General features: G+C 41.7%; 1 protein-coding gene across 2 annotated transcripts in view; it reads right to left on the bottom strand.

The window, feature by feature from the left end:
* Positions 1–20,647, bottom strand: part of FNIP1 (folliculin interacting protein 1) — a 152,724-nt gene that overhangs the window by 11,902 nt on the left and 120,175 nt on the right. For both annotated transcript variants that reach the window (XM_077473330.1, XM_077473331.1), the window contains 5 exons: positions 11,675–11,821; positions 7,652–7,821; positions 3,383–4,754; positions 1,600–1,768; positions 409–606 (listed from right to left, as the gene is read on the bottom strand). In XM_077473330.1, the coding sequence (XP_077329456.1) occupies positions 409–606; positions 1,600–1,768; positions 3,383–4,754; positions 7,652–7,821; positions 11,675–11,821 (2,056 nt within the window). The remainder of the gene's footprint in view (positions 1–408; positions 607–1,599; positions 1,769–3,382; positions 4,755–7,651; positions 7,822–11,674; positions 11,822–20,647) is intronic.

Below are 20,647 nucleotides of genomic sequence, written 5' to 3'. Positions count from 1 at the left end.
TCTGGATTTTTTTTTTTTGTTATTCTGTCTCCCACTGTTAAAATAAACCTACCATTAAAAATTATAGACTGATCACTTCTTTGTCAGTGGGCAAATGTACAAAATCAGCAGGGAATTAAATAAAATTTTCCCCTCAAAAAATAAATATATATATATATATATATATATATATATATATATATATATATATACACACACACACACACACACACACACACAATATATATCTAGGAGTGTGTGTGTATATATTATTATTTTTTATTTTTTTCAGGACACACGCTGAGATATAATGGTAGGCGGGGATTGGGGGCAGGGATTTGAGACTGAAGGAAAAGTAGAAATACATTTCTAACATTATATAAAATTTATACAAAACAAAATATACAAGATGAAGTCAGGTTTACTTACGAAATTTGCTGACAGATTGTGTTTGTAAAGTTGGAGGGTGGAATGAAGCAGGCCGGAGACCAGGCTGGATACCAGCACTTCCTTGCCTAGCTTATTGTCGGTTGTCCTTCTCTGGCTACTAGCAACTTGTACAGACCACTTGTCTACGTCTGCGATAATGCAGACAGCTTCTGCAATGGGCTCATCCAAAACTGGATGCTACACAATAATGAGAGAACAAAACACATCAGTAAGTAAATATGACATTTAAAGGACATGAATCATGAGTACCGTATATACTCGAGTATAAGCCGAAATTTTCAGCCTCTTTTTTGAGGCTGAAAGTGCCCCCCTCGGCTTATACTCGAGTCATCGCTGTCTGCCCGCTCGATCAGCGTGTCGAGCAGACAGACAGCGGCCATTCTAGAATTCAAAAGCCGCGCCTCCGGCTCCGCCTTCGCCTGTGATAGGCGGAACACTGAATTTCCCAGCAGCCTGTGTTCCGCCTATCACGGGCATCGTCTCATCCTCGTACTACGGACGAGGATGAGACGATGCCCGTGATAGGCGGAACACAGGCTGCTGGGAAATTGAGTGTTCCGCCTATCACGGACATCCGATAGGCGGAACAGCAGTCAGTGGGAAATTGAGTGTTCCGCCTATCACCGACGGAGGCGCGGCTTTTGAATCCTAGAATGGCCGCCGACGAAGAGCTGAAGGACGGAGGCTCGGCTCGGGACGGGACGGGCCGGGACGGGACGCAGGCTGGACGGGACGCAGGCTGGACGGGACGCAGGCTGGACGGGACGCAGGCTGGACGGGACGCAGGCTGGACGGGACGCAGGCTGGACGGACACAGGCAGGCTGGACACAGGTAGGCTGCACGGACACACACACACACACACACACACACACACACGGATGCATGGACACACACACACACACACACACACACACACGGATGCATGGACACACACACACACACACACACGGATGCATGGACACACACACAGGGATGGATGGACCCACAGGGATGGACGGACACACAGGGATGGACAGGCATGTCTCACCCTCGGCTTATACACGAGTCAATAATTTTTTCCAGTTTTTTGGGGGTAAATTGGGGGCCTCAGCTTATATTCGGGTCGGCCTATACTCGAGTATATACGGTAATAATGTTTACTGTATTTGACATATTATATGCCTACATACCTGTACAGCATGTGACAGATCAGACATTAGGCACTGCCTCAACTTCTCCTCACTTGCTATTCCTTGCAGAACAAAATCCGGTACATAAGATGCACAGTAGCCTGCTAATAAGGATCTTCCAAAGTTGGCAATATTAGGCTTCACACAATTGACTTCCACCAGCTTTGACCTATATGAAGATTAGCATATGGGAAATGTACTTAGAAATATTTTTCTGTGAGTGTGTATATATATATATATATATATATATATATATATATATATATATATATATATATATATATATATATATATATTTTTTTTTTTTTTTTTTTTTTTTAATAAGCTCTAAAGGGGGCTACCACCAATAGATAATATCTTAAAGTAACACTAAACTCTGGTTTAAAAAATATATATATATTGAATTAAGTATGTTTTCTTTAAAGCTTTTAAGTAAAAAAAAAAAAAAAAAAGTACCTTCTACTGTTGGTTACCCTTTTTTTTTTCACATCTCTGATCCGACTTCCTGTTACAGGGTGGCTATATTTGTTCTCCTTGCTGCCACTGTATGTAGGTGTATAGTCACCCTTTCTTGCTAGGGACTATGGGGTTTAGTTACTAAAGCTGAAGAGTGCAAAATCAGGCTCACTTCTGTATAGAAACCAATCAACTTCTAAACTCAACTTATTCAGTTAAGCTTTGGCAATAAAAACTGGAAGCTAATTGGTTTCTATGCAGAAGTGAGCTTTCCAGCTTTAGTAAATAAACCTCTATGTGTAGTATGCCTAGAGCAGTGTAAATGACCGCAAGGAACGTCCACTGCTCGTTCCAAACAAATGGAAGTGAGGAAGGAAAAAGAGATGTTCTTGAGCTTGACGTTACAAAGAGGCAGAACAAATACGGCAAGAAACAATTTCATAAATAATTGTTTACAAAGCAACAAAAAAGAGAATATGCATGGATGATTTTTTGGGGGGAAAAGGGATATTATTTAGTGTCACTTTAATATTGCAGGGATGCTTGCATGTTAATCTTGATCCATTTGATTATTTCTGCAATTCAAAGCCATTTGAAAGTGTGTGAAACCAGAAAATTGCCCTGAATGAAAAGCACAGAAACTACCTGACCAATGAAAATACCCGACCCATTATCAGTTACTTAAAACTGTCATTATTGCCATGCTCACAAAACAAGAGATGGCATATTATAAGCTTCAGAAAGGTAGTATAAATGTAAAAAAAATTACATATCTGCAATAGAAAAATCTGTTTCATCACTGTTTGGCATAAAACGGGTCCAAAGGCTAAAGCCGGTCATACAATAGTAGAATTTCACAAAAAATTTTGTTTCAGGAACACTTGTTTGATTTTCTAATCATTAGTGTAGTCAAAACGTTGCTCGTTGGTTCAGGATGGATTTTTTTTTCCCAACAAACAAATTTCTAGCAGCGTATGTGGTAACAGTGTAAGCACTTTGAAGGACATTCGTCAAGCCATCAAATGTACTGAAAATTTTCATACGAATGTTTGTACACTTTGTGAAGTGCATGAAAAACTGCTCACGTATTACCCACTTAAGGGATAGAACAATGAAGTAATAATAAATATGGTAAAAACACCAGATATACTGTTTGTACTTGTAAAGCTCTAAAAGCTTTCTATAAAAATGGGCATAAAGGAAAGTGGACATGTCTATTCAAAAGAAACAATTTCACAGGTTATAGCTCCTATATACTGTACCTGTATTAGCCTAGGAGATATAAAAAAAAAAAAACTACATGAATGTTAGGTGCTGATGTACATACCCCGGGAAAACAATCTCTTCTTCTTCCATCCAGTCTACTTGTTCCGCCCCGTAGTAGTTAATACTTGGTGCATGAAGCTCATGACCTGTGTCCTCACTCTCACTGTCACCAAGGGCACTATCTGAACTTTCGTTCCTCGGAATGTCCCAGTCAGCGCCCACCACCACCTTATTCTCAGATTTTTCTTTATCCCCATGGGGGACAGATACAGAGACTTTGTCTCTTTGGTCCTGTTCAACACAGCAGTTTTTGCATAAATTTGGAAGAACAGAAGTGTTTACATTACTAGGTGCTTTATTTGTTTCACACAGTCTTTGTGAGCACCCTGTATTCTTTTGTTTTGCCTGTGGAATATCATCAATGATTTTTGCCTCAATAGAACCATCTTCTGGAAAGTACTCATCAAACATGCTAATGTTCTCTTGATGAAAAGGATTCCAGTTTTGAAGCTTGCTTGCCACCCTGGAAAGCTTCTCACTCGGCATACTACTTTTTTGGTCCTCAGCACTCTGTGTTGCTACACTGATAGAATCAGAAACACGTGTCCTCTGTTCCTGCACCGGTTTCAGATGGTGCTTCTGGATCTGATCCACTACATGTTGGCTTTTTATTTCTATATCAGAGTCTGGTGACATAGAATCGCCTATCTGAAACTTCACTTTGTTGAGAAGCTGACCAGCACCGCATGGCATTGCTGCAGTTGGGATCTTATCTGGAGGTTTCTTCTCTATGCAGATTTCATTAGTTCTCATACCTTTTACTGCTAGACTTTCATCATGCAAGTTCTCATTTTCCACCACTTGAACTGATGGCTCTAGGCATCCAACCGACAAGGAGCATTTCTCTAGTGGAGCTGCGCGAATGTTAATGACAGTTTCTATTTTTGTTTCCAGACAAGTTCTTGATTTGTCTTTGTAGACTTCAGTATAACCAGCAACTTCTTGACTGGATGTCTGGCTTACATTGGAATCTGTTTCCAATGATTCTTTCACTGACCTTGGAGGGTCCTCCTTTTCCTCTTGTGATTCCTGCTGGTCAGTAATGGGGCACTGGCAGCAGCAACATTTGTTTTCAGAAGTCCTTGTTTCATTTGAATCATTGTTTAGCAGGCAGCCCTTATTCTTGTGCATTGTGATGAGCACATAGTCTGACTCCTCCACTTCACCCTTCTGCAGCATTGTAGTGATCACTGTACCAGGCATAACGATGGCTTCATCCTCGCCATTTTCCAGGAGGTGGGTCTCTTGAAGTTCTGAACACCTTATAAAGTAGGTGAGGAAATAAAGTAGCCTTTGCACAAGATCTTGCCTTTTCCCAACGACAACTGTTTTTGCTAATCGCACTGGTGACCCAATAGCTCCATATAAATCTCCTAAAGAAAGCATAGAAATATTTTATTACTCTAAAAGAAAAACCATCATAGAAAGTATAGGTTTGACCTATGTTTATTAAATTGCTTTCCAACTGAAGGCCCTCTTGGGTGAGTAGTTGGTTGTTTTATATACTTACAATTTTTGGAGGGTTGGTGCAAGAAAGAGCTGACAATACAAATCAAAGCTCTGTAACTACTGCTACTATATAATCAATGCCTGTGTTTATTGAATTTGTTCGAGAAAAATTAAATAAACAGCGCATTGGGAGTTGGCATTTGGGAACACATTTATGATAATTTCTTTCCACTGCTCTATAAAGAACAGATGTTATATGTAGAAAACTTCAGACTAAAATACGTCAAAATGACTATCTTTTACTACTGAGCACAACCCAATAGATATATTACATCTAAAAACCAGAAAGTGAGGTTAAGTGTTTTCTTACCCGGTCTCAATATTTTTTTTGCAGAACAGCACCAGCGCCAACTGAAAGCACAAGTCTTTGCAGTGGGGACATGCACAATTTATATTTTCTATCAAAATCAACTTTCCACAAATATACATTCACTATAGGCTAGTACTTATAAGGTTACATTTTTGGAAGAGATTATATATATATATATATATATATATATATATACACACACACACACACATATACACATACATACACACACACACACATTGCTTTGAAGGGGGTATTCAGGTGTGGGAGCTGTGGGGATGGATATACGTTAAAAAAAATGCTCAAAAAAGGTAGTTACTATTTAACAAATTTTATTTTCTGCCATATTCAAAATCAACCATAGATGGCAGCATAGCTCACAAAACCAATATAACCATGCCACACCCAACAAAGCTCCTAAACTGACAGTACAATCTCCAGCTCTTAGTTGCTCCCAGAAATGTAATCTATTTGCTCTAATGCATTTGTGCTATTTGCTTGCTAAAATGTTATATTTTAAATCTCTCTCTCATTTATATATATATATATATATATATATATATATATATATATACTGTATATAGCTATTTTACTGGTTGTAAGTGTATACTCACTTTGCTGTAACCCCCTTGTAAAAAATATATATATTATATAAATGAACACTTTAATAACATATCACACCTTAATGGGGAAAAATATCATGCTGGATATCTATACTGATATGGACTGGGTAATGTGTTAGGAACAAAAAGATGCCACATAATTTGATGGAAATTAAAATTATCAACCTATAGAGGGCTGAATTCAACGACACCCCAAAAAACAAAGTGAAAAAGTGCAGCAGGCTAGTCCATTTTGCAGAAATTTCATTGCAGCAACTTAAAACGGTACACAGTAGTTTGTATGGTCCCCACATGCTTTTATGTATGCCTGACATTGTTGGGGTATGCTCCTAATGAAACGGATGGTGTCCTGGGGTATTTCCTCCCAGATCTGGACCAGGGCATCACTGAGCTCCTGAACTGAAATGAACTGAGGTACAACCTGGCCGCTACGGATGGACCAAAACACGATGTCCCAGAGATGTTCGATTGGATTTGGTTTAGGCAAGCGTGGAGGCCATTCAGTGGTATCAATTCCTTGATCCTCCAGAAACTGGTTGCATACTCTTGCCACAAGAGGCCGGGCATTGTCGTGCACCAGGAGTAACCCAGGATCCACTGCACCAGTGTATGGTTTGAAAATGGGTCCAAGGATTTCATCTCGATATCCAATGGTAGTCAGGGTGCAATTGTCTAGCCTGTAGAGGTCTGTGCGTCCCTCCATAGATATGCCACCCCAGAGCATCAATGAGCCACCATTAAACTGGTCATGCTAAATGATGTTACAGGCAGCACAACATTCTCCAGACCCTTTCACATCTGCCACATGTGCTCAGGGTGAACCTGCTCTCATCCGTGAAAAAAAACAGGGCGCCAGTGGCACACTTGCTAATTCTGGTGTTTAATGGTAAATGCCAATAGAGCTCCATAGTGCTGGCAGTGAGTACAAGGCCCCCTGGGAGGCCGTCGGACCCTCAGGCCACCCTCATGAAGTCTGTTTCTGATTGTTTGGTCAGAGATATTTACATCAGTGGCCTGCTGGAGGTAATTTTGTAGGGCTCTGGCAGTGCTCATTCTGTTCTGCTTTGCACAAAGGGGCAGATACCGGTCTTGCTGATGGGTTAACCACTTGCCGACCGGCTCATGCCGATATAGTCAGCAGAACGGCTCTCCTGCGCAAACTGGCGTACCTGTACATCAGTCCATAAAAGCAGGAAAGTGAGCACATTCTCCCACGGTTCCAGCGGATTCAATATCCATCGGCATCCAGCGATCGTGGCGAGGAGAGGCAGAAAGGGGAACTGCCTATGTAAACAAGGTATTTCCCCATTCTGCCTAGTGACATGACAGGGATCTTCTGTTCCCTGTGATCAGGAGCAGAGATCTTGTCATGTTTTAGTAAGCCCCCCCCCCCCCCCCCACCGTTAGAACATGCTGAGGGAACAAACTTAACCCCTTGATCGCCCCCTAGTGATAACTTCTTCCCTGTCAGTGTCATTTTTACATTGATCAGTGCATTTTTATATGTCACTGGTCACCAAAAAGTGTAATTTGGGGTCAGATATGTCCGCCTCAATGTTGCAGTCCCGCTAAAAATTTGCAGATCGCCGCCATTACCAGTAAAAACAATAAAAAAAAAAAAAAAAAAGTCCCTAAATCAATCGCTAACTTGCAGACACGATAACTTTTGCGCAAAACAATCAATATAAGACCACTGCAATTTTTTTAACCAAAAATATGTAGAAGAATATATATCGGCCTAAACTGATGAATAAATTAGTTTTTTATATATATATTTTTTAATATTATATACAGGGGTGCTGAAGATCTTGTCACTGGACAGACTTACCTAGCTGTGCCCAAAGAGGGTTGTATGGGTGGGTCTTTGCCAACATGTTCACACTTTGTGACGAGTGCTTTTCTAGGAAGATTTTAATTGGTGGCTGCCCGTTGGGCATGACTGTTGGTACCCAGGCAAGATGATTTGTGAGAACAGCTGTAAGGAGTGCTGGGAGGAACCTGAAAAAAGAAAAAGAAAAAGGTCACAAACATCTTCAAACCACTTTTTTTTCCCCTGATTGACAATTAAAAATAAGAAATAGTGAAAGATCTCAAACTTGGGACTGCTTACACACATTCATGCACAAAGGTGTTAAATGAATAGCCCTGTGCTCACTAGGTTTATAAATCAAAATCATATCCTGCCTTCATTTTCTAGAAACAGTATAAAAACTATAGCTGGAATTTTAATAGTTCCTGTGACCAAATCCTCCACTACTCTGATAATCCAGATGTACAGCCTACGCTTTTGTTTATGTTATGATCGGTTACTAGTATATACAGATTTTAATAGGTGCTTTAATATGGTTTACCATACAGTGTGAACCCATTTGTTTCCCCTAAAGGTTAGAAACACAGCCATTTCTGAGTTTGCCAACTGTATTTAGTAATGCAATCTATGCGCAATGAGTTAATATTTAAAGAAGAAACACCCCGGGGCTTTCATTTAGCGGTGCTAACAACAGGATTATGATCTGAAACTGTTATGCTAACTACTATAGAGGAGCAGGGGAATACCAGACATGTGGAGAGCAAACTAATGATAAATGTGACCACCAATTCAGCTGATCTAACCATCTATGGAAGAATTAATTGCCGTTCAGGAACTGTTAAAGGCATTTTTATTTTATGCTTTAACTGCCTCTTTTGGTGGTAGAGGGACAGATCTAATCCAACCCAATTAAAGAGACAGCAAAGTCCATAAAAAACAAACATTTTATTCTACCAAAAAACGCTGTCATTGAAGATGAGCTAGGCTGACAGGCAAAGCCTGCTGAATCAGCAAACTGTCACCTTTTGCGGTTCAGACAACCAATAGAAGGGAACAGTGGTAAGCTGTAATTTGATTTCCATCACCTAGTCAGATCTGCCTACAAACAGATTTATATTCAAAGTAAAAAGTAGATGTGGTTAAAAAAAAAAAGCAAAAAAAGATGTAAAAAAAAAAAAACACATTTTGTGCACTTGCAATTTTTTGCTAATAGTGTTTCTAATTACGCTGGAACAAAAATAAACCATATGTGAGCACAGATATACAGAGAGAGGGATGTGACCGTGGAACTGACACTTGGCACACAAAATCTCTCCTAGTGTCACATGATTAGCTAGCCTGCCCTGCCTTGGCTCTACACTGGAAGATAATATGCTTGGTCTAAAAGAGTATACAGGGTTTAGTAGCAAAAATAAGCAAGCTTGATTGATAGGCTACTTATTATACCCACTTAAATCCTGGATGCCTGTCAAACAAATGGTGCTGAAAAAGTATCACTGTGTAAACATAGCCAACTTTATTTTTAACTGCATTTATATACTGAAAACATTATTTTATTTTTTTGTTTTCGAGTGGGTAAGGATTAAAACTCCTGACAGGTAATACCGCATTCAGAAGCTCAGTAAAAGATTCTTTCATGTCCTGTCTGGGAGAAAAGTTAGGGAAAGAATCTCTCTGAGCAGGAAATAAACCCATTTCAGCTTTTATTGTCCGTTAGAGCTGCACGATTCTGGCCAAAATAAGAATCAAGATTTTTTTGCTTAGAATAAAAAGATCACGATTCTTTTATGATTCTCGCAACATAAAATTGTTCACATTATACAAAAAAAATAATAAAAATGGGCTAACTTTACTGGTTATTTTTTTTTATTATTTATTTAAAGTAAATCTTTCCAAAAAAATTGCACTTGAAAGACTGCTGTTTTCCTAACCTCAAATAATGATGTGTGCGTTAGGTGTGTTCAAGTGCTTTTTTGATGCGATTTACACCGTTCCAGTACAGTCCAGTGCAGGAAAAATGCAACATGTTCTACTTTTCTTTTTTTTTGGAACTGGAACTACAAACACTGGTGTGAACTATGCCACTGAAACCCATATAACCATGCATTTTTGATGCAGAAAAAAATAAAATAAAATCGCACTGGACTGCATGTGGTGTGAACTGGCCCTAAAAGAGCAGTAGTAATATCTCCTGAGCCCTGACCGCCTTTGTATGGCTGTACAGCTGGGAGTCTTAAGCTTCCTTCTTTACAATGTAAGAAATTTGTAAAGGTAAACATCCCGTAAAGTATCTATAATAGTTGAAATAAGACAAACAGCAACATGGAAAGTGCCGCAATCAATCATAAAATCTACTCTTCACAGTAGGAATACAATGCACTGCTGAATGCCAACATTTTCTTGGCTATAATGGTTTAGTGCACATAAGTGCTCATTGCAATAGGTAGTTTAAAAAATGGCCACTCTTTTCCCCCCCAGCACTATTTGTCTATTTAGACTGGGCTTGTCGTGCAGGTCACACAGTGTAGATTAAAATACTCTGGACTTTAGCTATTTACCACGTGGCATACTTGGAAAACCTTTAGAGCTGGAGCTCTTCCCATGCCTACAAATAACTATCAAATTGTAATGAAAACTCTATTTTGTACCCTCACACTCTATCTCCCAGAGTAAGAATAATATTTGACAATTAATCAACTGTAGCTAAACAATGAGGGGGGTCCGTGCACACTAGGTGGCAGAAAAAAATGGCAGAAGTGGCGCTTGAAACAGCATTGGGCACATCAAGCGTTTTTTCTATCCGATTTGTGTATGGCCAGCTTAAAAGAGGAGCTCCAGCCATTTTTGTGTTTATTAAAAGTCAGCAGCTACAAAAACTGTTGCTGCTGACTTATAATAAACAGACACTCAACTGTCCCAGAATTCAGCAATTTGCTCACTGGAGTCGTCCCTTCCCTCCATCCTCCGTCCCAGTCGCCGACCTGTCAACTGTGGGCACCTGACTGTGACAGCTTGTGGCTTCACAGCAGGGTGTCCGTCATGCACTGAATAGTCCTGCAGTCTTCTGGGACCTGTAACTTGTCCCAGATGACTGCATGGAAGGGGGTGAGGGGGATGGAGAACTGGCCTAGGTGATCCAAGTGGAGTGGGTACCTGTCAAAACCAGGTACCTGCTCCCCCAAACAAAAAGTGCCATTTGGAGAAGAGGAGGCCTTAAAGCAAAACTTCCCCCAGTAATAAAAGATAAAGCCAAACAGGATTATCAGGTAATAAGTTCTCTTTAAAAAGACTACAAACAGACAAGGAACAAGGTGAATACTTACCTTTTCTGCTGCCTGCACAGCCAAACGTTCTCTGTTGAGAAGAATCATCATCTTATCAGAAAAGAACATCGATTGTTGATTACCTGATCCCAAGCTGCACTCAGCTGTTCCTGCTGACCCTTCATGTCACTACATTTAAAAGTTCCAAGATACCTATGTTGTTTTAGGAATTGTTCACTTTAATGACAGACCTTTGAAGAGTGATCTACAGTGATTTGCTTTTCAAAGGGGCAATTTACTGGCAATGAGGAGACATTATGTAGTCTCCTCTCCACCTGCTTGAACCCCTAAAATCTGCAGCACTGTGTCGCAACCGTGTCCAATGTATGTGGTTGCAGTTCGCCCCCATTCAGTAAGATGGGCTGCATCCGATGGATGATACTGCATGTTTTTACCGCTACTCAACCGTGTAAAGGAAGACTTACATGCACCTTTTAGGATTTTGACATCCTCTTTATCCAGCTCGTGCCTCCGATTACTAGATTAAATGGATGGAGTCTAGGAACAGAAGAGTTGCCTAGCAATAACCAGCACCTTCGGGAATACAGAAGCTGCTTACCAGCCACACAGCACTGTGAAATGTAAACAAAGTGGGTCTAGGCAAAAAGAGCAGCTGCCAAATGCCTATTGTAATTTTTAAATGTAAAAATGTAAATTTGAACACAACTATTTTATATATGCATTTCTGGAGCTCTAACAATCAACTGTAAATACATACTGATTCTTTGATGTGTATTCCATAAGGAAGGCAAACTCCTTCATAAATCGCTGACAAAGGTGATTTTTCTCTGGTGATCCAGACATCATTGTTAGCCAAACAGGTTCAGATATTCTGGGCATGGTGTACAGATTACAGATCGTTGTCCTGTATATGGTAAAAACACAAAAAAAAATTAAGATTTTTTTCTATTAGACTACTAAGAATAGTACAGTAACAACTATGTAATAATTCATTATACAAACTAAAAATACCGGTAATCAAATAGCCATAATCATTTTTTTACCACAGGAATTCGCAGAATGTTTGGAATTTATGTGAATTAACTGATTCCTAAAGAGGAAATAATGTCTTCTTCTTTAATTGTACCTACAGGTAAGCCTATAATAAGGCTTACCTGTAGGTACTGTAAATATTGCCTAAACCTGTACAGTTTAGGAGATATTTACTATATATGTTACCGCTGACATCATCTGCATATGCGCACTTAAGGAACAGCCCGCTCGTGCCATTTCCTCAGGACCTGTGCCGTGACCGGCGGCACCCGCGCGCATGTAAGGGAATGACGTCATTGTGGCTCCGGCCAATTACAGCGCAACTCTGGGAAAGATGACAGCCATTGGAGCAGAGTGCGGGCGGTACTGCAGGGCATTGTTCTAAGATAAGCATTTCATAGTGAGCTAGTAAGCGATGCATACTAGCTCATTATGACTTTGTCTTGATGTTTTTTTGTTTTTTCAGAGATTTACAAACTCTTTAAAGTGTATCTAAACCTAGATACAAAAAAGTAAAACACTGCAGCTTACCAGTCCTTGGATGAGATGGATACATTAGTTTTCTTTAGGCTTCCCCCTCCATTTCACCTGGTGATCCAGCCAGAAACACTTCCTGCCTTAGGGTGTCTCCATTCTGGATAGAGGAGCAATGGAGACACCTTTGGACAGCAGCATTGTCAATCTGGAGAGAGGGTACTGTGAAAGCCACCATACACTATATAATCTGATGTACAATCTCCTTTAGATTTACCAAACCTATGTAATATGAGGGCAAGTCTAAACAATTCAGACAGGCCCTTGTACTAAATAGTTGATGGTAGATCTAAAAAATACTGTACAACAAAATTGTATAGTGCATGGTCAGCTTTAGATGGACTTGCCTAACAAATTAAAGCAGTTACTGAACCAGTTATTTTTCTTTTTTGGATAATGGTTTTGTTTAAATCCATACAAGCTGACCATTTTAAGCAGCCCTGTTATGGGTAAATGGTGTGTCCCAACCCTCTAACTGCCATATTTGCTGGTTAGTTTGGCCTGTTAAAGTAAAAAAAAAAAAAAAACAGACTTGCTGGCTTGATGAAAATAAAGAAAGAACCTAAAACGAATGCAGCCATCGCATTTAAGGATATGTACTCCACAATACAAACAATTTTGGGGGTTAGATACACTTTAAGTTAACAAATAAAAAGGCATAACCTAAAGCTGAACTTTTGCGTTCAAAAGAAAAATTGTCATCAGAAATCCTTTTATTGCAAAAGAGACTTTTCTGCAATAAAAGCATCTTACCTGCTTGCCAGAAAATCTTCTGAATGTACACTAAACCATGCACAGTCCCAGCATCTTCCAGATGCTAGAATGAATTAACTCACATGCACATAGACAGTAGTTACATCATCTCAGGCCTGAATGGTGGCTAAACAAACCAAAACTGGAAGTAGATTGCAGGAAAGGAGCTTGCAAACATCGCACCACTGTAGAGGTGGTGAGTACAGGTCACTTTAGCTCCCCCTAAAACTCCATACTTTCTTTATAAATCAGTGGCTAAAGCAGTACAAGACTACTACTAAAATAGCACTAAAATAGCACTAAAATAGCACATCATATCATATGTGCAAGTGCCACATTTTTTTAAACCATTTGTCCTCTCATGAAAAGAAGGGAGGAAAAAAAAAAAATAATCAACCTGAGCCTGATGCCATAAAATGCTATAATTTACCTTATACTTATCCCCCTGCGGGAGCTTAAATTCTTATGCAAGTTCCAACAGTCTGACTGCTACTACGTCACAGCACTGAGGTCTGACCATAAGTACCCAGTATAGAGAAGTTGTGGGTGGGGTGAAGTGTTTTTGTGGACTGGGCAGCAGATTTAGGCAGTAGGAAAATAAGCTAAGGAACACCACAGTGCCCACTAAGCAGCATTCCACTTACTTCAAGTTTCCTTTCTCAATAAAAATGACTTGCATACTATTTTAGATGAACTCCAGATCTTCACAACTTCTTGATGTTGTTTTTAAAAATTGAACTGCTAAAATCTTGCAATATGGCGGAATAACACTTGCCTATTTTTCTGGCTATAGAAAAGCAGTTAAATGTACCCGAGACCCTTAAACTGTGTCTATACCCACCCTCATCTATATCCCATTGACAGACAGAGAAAAGAGGAGGAGATATTTCGCCGCATGTCACATCTGGACTTTTGTCCACTTGACACTTGTGCAGTGCAGGATACCGCACGGGATTTCGTACAAAAATTGCACCGCATTTTGTATGGCTCAAAACACATTGCATCCGCATCAAAATGGTGCAAGACCCCTCTTTTGCCGCACCTGAATCAGATCACATGGGTTTTCACACCCATGCAATTCGATTTTGCCAATCACACTGTTTTTTTCTTCATTGTGAACCTAGACTAAATGTACCGAATGTCATGGCATGCTGAAAAGGAGAAATTAACAAATTATTATTATTTTTTTTTAATTTTTACAGGTTTTTCTGTAAACAATAGCTTGTTTTGTTTTTTTGTTTTACATAAAGCATTATAGATTTTCAGAAATTTTAGTGGAATCCTGCCCTGTGTATACTGGCTATTAGGAGTATTACTCTCATGATTTCAGAAGTATACGATTCTTCAGAGACCTTAAAGTAGAACTATAGGCAAAATGTTTTGTTTTTTTTTTCATTTTGGATAACATAAAAGAGGGTTATAACCCCTAAATAAGTTTTGCCTTTAGTTACATTTTAAATGATTTTGGTTCTTGGAGAAGCAAATGAAATCAATAATTATAAAACAAATGGTTAAACAGCAAGTAAGATCTCCAGAATGATACGACTGCGGCACTTGTGAAGCACATGTGAAGAATGGTAAGGTGGAACGAAAAAGACTGGGAGATAGCTGTGTGGACTGAGGAAAAATTTTCCATGACACGCACATACTCTTTTTGAGCACTGCCTGGTATCATTCCAAGTAAGAGGATATAGTAAGTTCTGGCCAAGCATTCATAGTATTTGCATTGGAAAATTACTCCCCTCAACTGATGACACAAACATGCAACTACAAACCATTTTACTCTGCAACAATAAAGCTCCATTCATACTATAACAGCTCTTGAACTCGCAAAACTCCCCATTTTTTCACACGTATATAAAAACGTGCAAAAAACACAAATCTGAGCTTTATTTTTTTCACTAGAACTGAATGAAATGATCAATCTCGGCATAGATCATACCACTATACCATTTTGCTCTGTGGTCTGCAGATCTCCTGATATTCTGGGTTTAGTATTGGCTTTGTACCATGTGACACTATATCCTGCTGATAGACTCTGTCCCTTCCACAGCCACTTCCTGCAGCAGCTACAGTCTACAGCTCTGATGGTGAGTGGGATTGAATACATCCCAATTAGCATTCAATCCCACACAGTCACACCTACAAAAAAATGGCCAAACTAAGGAAGGGCTCAGGCGTGTTCGCAACTCCACATGCCTGAGCCCGCCAGGAAGCTTATGCTGTGCAGCGCTAACACTATCACAGGCAGTGAGACATTTCTCGATCTGTGTAGCCTGAGCCCATCCTTAGTCCAAACCTCCCAAATCCCACATCACATTATTCGAGGAGGAAACCCCTTCATACACAGCCTCTTCTGGGCAGGATTGAATGGATCACAATTAGAATTCAATCCTCCCCAGGTAAATATGCCGACCAGTTGGGATGAGCTCAGGCGTGTTTGCATGGTCCACGTGCTGAGCCCGCCAGGAAGTCTGTGTAGCGCGGCACTAATTGCAGGCATTGAGACATTGCTCCATCTCTGCAGCTGCGTATCAGGGCAATGTCTCACTGCCTGTGATTAGCACAGCGCTGCACCGACTTCCTGGCGGGCTCAGCACGTGGACCATGCGAACACGCCTGAGCTCATCCTTACCGACCAGTGTGAACAGAGAGAGTTTCACCCCTCTGATTCCTCCCTCCCAGGGCCCTGCTCTCTGTGAAGTGATTCATTTACATATGAAGGAAACACCTTCATAATAACCTCCCATAGCCCTTCCTCTGCAGTCTTGCAGTAAGCCATTATTCTTTGGCATTATTAAACCTCAGTACACAACACTCAAGTTATCCTGATGCTATTATATTCTATTAATTACCCACAAATTAACTGTGAAAAACATACATATCATCAGTTTATATAAAGTGCTCCAGAGCAAAAAAATGATTAAACATCAAAAAAGTGTAAACATTAAGTGTTTCCATTTAATTATTGAACATAACAGTCCATATACAAAGTGTCCAATTGCTTTCCAATGCCGTTCCTCTGCAAATCAATCACAAAGTGCTCTGTGCTTTAAGTGCACACTTGAAAACTCACCAGATGACCATGTCATGTTTTGGAGTGGCCAGTCATAGTTCAGGACCATAGAAATGCTGCGGAATGACCTCAAACGTGCCGTCCACACCACACATCCTACAAAGGTGTCTGAGCTGAAGCAGTTTTGTAAAGAGGAATGGTCACCAATTCATCCTGAACCTTGTGCAAGTCTGATCCAGAGCTAGCAAAAGTTCTTGCTTAAAATAGTAGCTGCCAAAGGTTTGACCAGCTATGAACTCTCCACCAATTACCATTTACATTTATGTACGCCTTTTTCCATCTTTGGTTTAGTAAATACACCCTTTTTGTGTAAATGCATACTTTCTTGCAGATCGCTTTAGAGATTTTTGCTGTAGCACAGCAATATCAGCTAATATTACATAGTCTGTGTGACAACTTAACAGCACTGTGTAGTACACTTCACTAACATGACAAACATTTTAAAGAAGGCCTACGCTCAAATTATAAGGCTACTCTGTTCTGTAATCCCTGTACATTGCAGTTAGCTAATGGTACAAATTGAGCTCCATGTACGGCTGACTTATAACACATTTTGAAGACATGCAATTTCAGCAATTCTTTATTCAGTTGTCAGTTTAATTGGACCATTATACATTTAAGAATATTTCCACTATACAACAGAGGGAAAGATATAATATTAAGCTGACTAAAAACTGTACAATTTTTTAATTTCACATAAAAAAAAAAAAAAAATCATATTGTTGTAGGAAAAGGCACTCTTTGGGAAAAATGCAAAACCACAATAACATTTTGTTATTAGAAAAGGGCTCATTGTTATTTTTGCAAAGACAGAGTTCACAAGCCCATCAACATAAAACCATCTGAAATTTAAGTAGAGATTCAAAAATGACAGCTGAACATTATTTAACTGCTGTTCATTTTTTATTTATTTTTTAAGTGGCAAAAACAATACAAAACATAATTATTAAAACCCTCCCCTGTGTTTATTTTTATCCTTTCCTATATGGTTAGTCATTACAAAACTGAACAAATGGAAATGCTTTATGTAAACCAACTACTTGTGAAATCCATTACTCTAGAAGCTGTTAAAATGTGTTTGCAACGAGCAAATAGACTGAGTCTTGTGATACATTATTTACTATTCTGGTAACCCTGGCTGAATCTGCTGCTGATAGTGTTGCCTCCAAGACAGATCAGATTGCACTGGCTGCTGTCCAGCAGACATGTGACTGCAATAAAGGGAACCCTCCATAGCAGAAATGAGCGTATTAATGGCTCACAGACCAAGGGCACACAATGCACACCCTATTCCCTCTTGATACAGACATCATTTACCAGTACATCTGTTTTGCATGAACGAAGCATACAGTCTTTATTTTAATTGTCATTTGAGATTAATTTACTAGTCACTTCTGCTAAATTTGCTAAAACTTTTTCGGTGGGAATTATCATACTGAACAATTCATGAGTATATATATATATATATATATATATATATATATATAAAAAACGGCCAATAAAATCTCTACACTGTTTACATTTACCAACAACTATGTAAAGTAGGGGACCAGCTAAGTCTTCCTTAAAGCTGTAGCAAACTCTCTAAGGCTGGATTCACACCTAGGCATTTTTAGTGCTTTTTGCATTTTGCAGATTTGCACTACAGAACTTGTTTCATAGGAAACAATGTTAAATGGACTGTAGTGCAAAACTGCAAAAAGCACTAAAAATGCATAGGTATGAATCCAGCCTTAAGGTGATTTTTACCTATAGGCAGTGGCGGCTGGTGAAGTTTTTGGATGGGGGGGCGCCAGACCCCGCCCATCACGACCCCGCCCACCATTTTGGCCCCTCCCACTTCTCATAAAACACGCCCCTTATGTAATCGGAAAAAAAAATTGACGTGGGTTCCCCCTCCCAGAGCATACCAGGCCCTTAGGTCTGGTATGGATTCCAAGGGGAACCCCCTACGCCGAAAAAACGGCGTGGGGGTCCCCCCCAGATCCACACCAGACCCTTATCCGAGCACGCTACCCGGCCGGCCAGGAAAGGGGGTGGGGACGAGCGGGCGCCCCCCCCTCCTGAGCCGTACCAGGCCGCGTGCCCTCAACATGGGGGGGTGCCTTGGGGGAGGGGGGGCGTGCGGCCCCCCCACCCCAAAGCACCTTGTCCCCATGTTGATGAGGACAAGGGCCTCTTCCCGACAACCCTGGCCGTTGGTTGTCGGGGTCTGCGGGCGGGGGGCTTATCGGAATCCGGGAGCCCCCTTTAATAAGGGGGCCCCGGATACCGGCCCCCCCACCCTATGTGAATGAGTATGGGGTACAATGTACCCCTACCCATTCACCTGTGAAAAAAAGTACAAAAAAAAAAAACACAACACAGGTTTAAAATATTTTATTGCACAGCTCCGGGGGTCTTCCGTCTTCGGGGGTCTTCTCGCCGGACTCCTCCGCTATCTTCTTGTAGCTCTTTTGCTAGCGGAGGAGTCCGGCTTTCTTCCTCGCCGCCGGCCTCTTCTCCCGACTTCGGGGGTCTTGTCCCCCTCTTCGGTTCTTCTGCCGGGAAAACGCGCCTTCTTATAGCTCTTTTAGAGGCGGTGGCCCGGTCTTCTGCTGCTGCCGCCGCCGCCGCCCGTTCTTCTTCTTCTTCTCCTTCTTCTCCAGGAGATGTTGCCTCGACGATCTCCCTGGCCGGAATGCCAGGGACGCGCTGCGCTGCTACTTATATAGGGACAATGGGGCGGTGTCACATGGGTTGATGTCACATGGCACCTGTGACATCAACCCATGTGACCAACCCATGTGACATCAACCCATGTGACACCGCCCCATTGTCCCTATATAAGTAGCAGCGCAGCGCGTCCCTGGCATTCCGGCCAGGGAGATCATCGAGGCAACATCTCCTGGAGAAGAAGGAGAAGAAGAAGAAGAAGAAGAAGAAGAAGAAGAACGGGTGGCGGCGGCGGCAGCAGCAGCAGAAGACCGGGCCACCGCCTCTAAAAGAGCTATAAGAAGGCGCGGTGGCCCGGCAGAAGAACCGAAGAGGGGGACAAGACCCCCGAAGTCGGGAGAAGAGGCCGGCGGCGAGGAAGAAAGCCGGACTCCTCCGCTAGCAAAAGAGCTACAAGAAGATAGCGGAGGAGTCCGGCGAGAAGACCCCCGAAGACGGAAGACCCCCGGAGCTGTGCAATAAAATATTTTAACCCTGTGTTGTGTTTTTTTTTTGTACTTTTTTTCACAGGTGAATGGGTAGGGGTACATTGTACCCCATACTCATTCACATAGGGTGGGGGGCCGGTATCCGGGGCCCCCTTATTAAAGGGGGCTCCCGGATTCCGATAAGCCCCCCGCCCGCAGACCCCGACAACCAACGGCCAGGGTTGTCGGGAAGAGGCCCTTGTCCTCATCAACATGGGGACAAGGTGCTTTGGGGTGGGGGGGCCGCACGCCCCCCCTCCCCCAAGGCCCCCCCCCATGTTGAGGGCACGCGGCCTGGTACGGCTCAGGAGGGGGGGGCCGCCCGCTCGTCCCCACCCCCTTTCCTGGCCGGCCGGGTAGCGTGCTCGGATAAGGGTCTGGTGTGGATCTGGGGGGGACCCCCACGCCGTTTTTTCGGCGTAGGGGGTTCCCCTTGGAATCCATACCAGACCTAAGGGCCTGGTATGCTCTCGGAGGGGGAACCCACGTCAAAATTTTTTTCAGAAATTTGGCGTGGAGTTCCCCCTTCAGAGCTCATTCTCTGATTGGCCACGGCAAAAGTCGCCTGGCCTGGGGAAACCTTTCTGGCTGTGAAAGCTTTTTGCATTCATTCAGCTAAATGCACGAACATTCTCCACAAAGTCGAGGCTAGAAAGCCTTTATGCGGTGACTCACCTCTCACTGTCTGGCAGCTCCGCTCGGGCTAAGGAACGGAGCTGCCTACGTCACTTCCGGGTTTCGTGAAGCAGCCGAAAGCCGGAAGTGACTGCCTGTCTAAGAATGACAATGCTCCCGCCCGTAGAATCACAGTGATTTTACGGGCGGAAGCTAGTCGGCGTTCTGCAGTGCGCCGCAAGGCGGGTTTTTAACCCGCAAATGAAGCGCCATGGATGCAATCTTGTGATTGCATCGACGTGGCGCTTCTCATAGTGCACTGTGACCGGCGCCACAGTACACTATGTTAAATTGTTAAATGACTTTTTTTTTTTTTAATGTCTTAAAGGGCCCGTTTTTTTTTTTTATTTTTTTTTTTTTATTTTTTTTTTTTTTATTTTTTTTTTTTTACACCTAGGGAGAGGGGGGGCAGCGCCCGGGCGCCCCCTATGGGCTGGCCGCCACTGCCTATAGGTAAACATATAATAAGGCTTACCTA

Source organism: Lithobates pipiens, unplaced genomic scaffold (genome assembly GCF_037356315.1).
Source record: "Lithobates pipiens isolate NorthernLeopardFrog02 unplaced genomic scaffold, aLitPip1_a1.2 Scaffold_8, whole genome shotgun sequence".
Lineage (NCBI taxonomy): Eukaryota > Metazoa > Chordata > Amphibia > Anura > Ranidae > Lithobates > Lithobates pipiens.
Note: the sequence above shows the minus strand (reverse complement) of the source record. Positions and strands in the feature narration are given on the sequence as shown.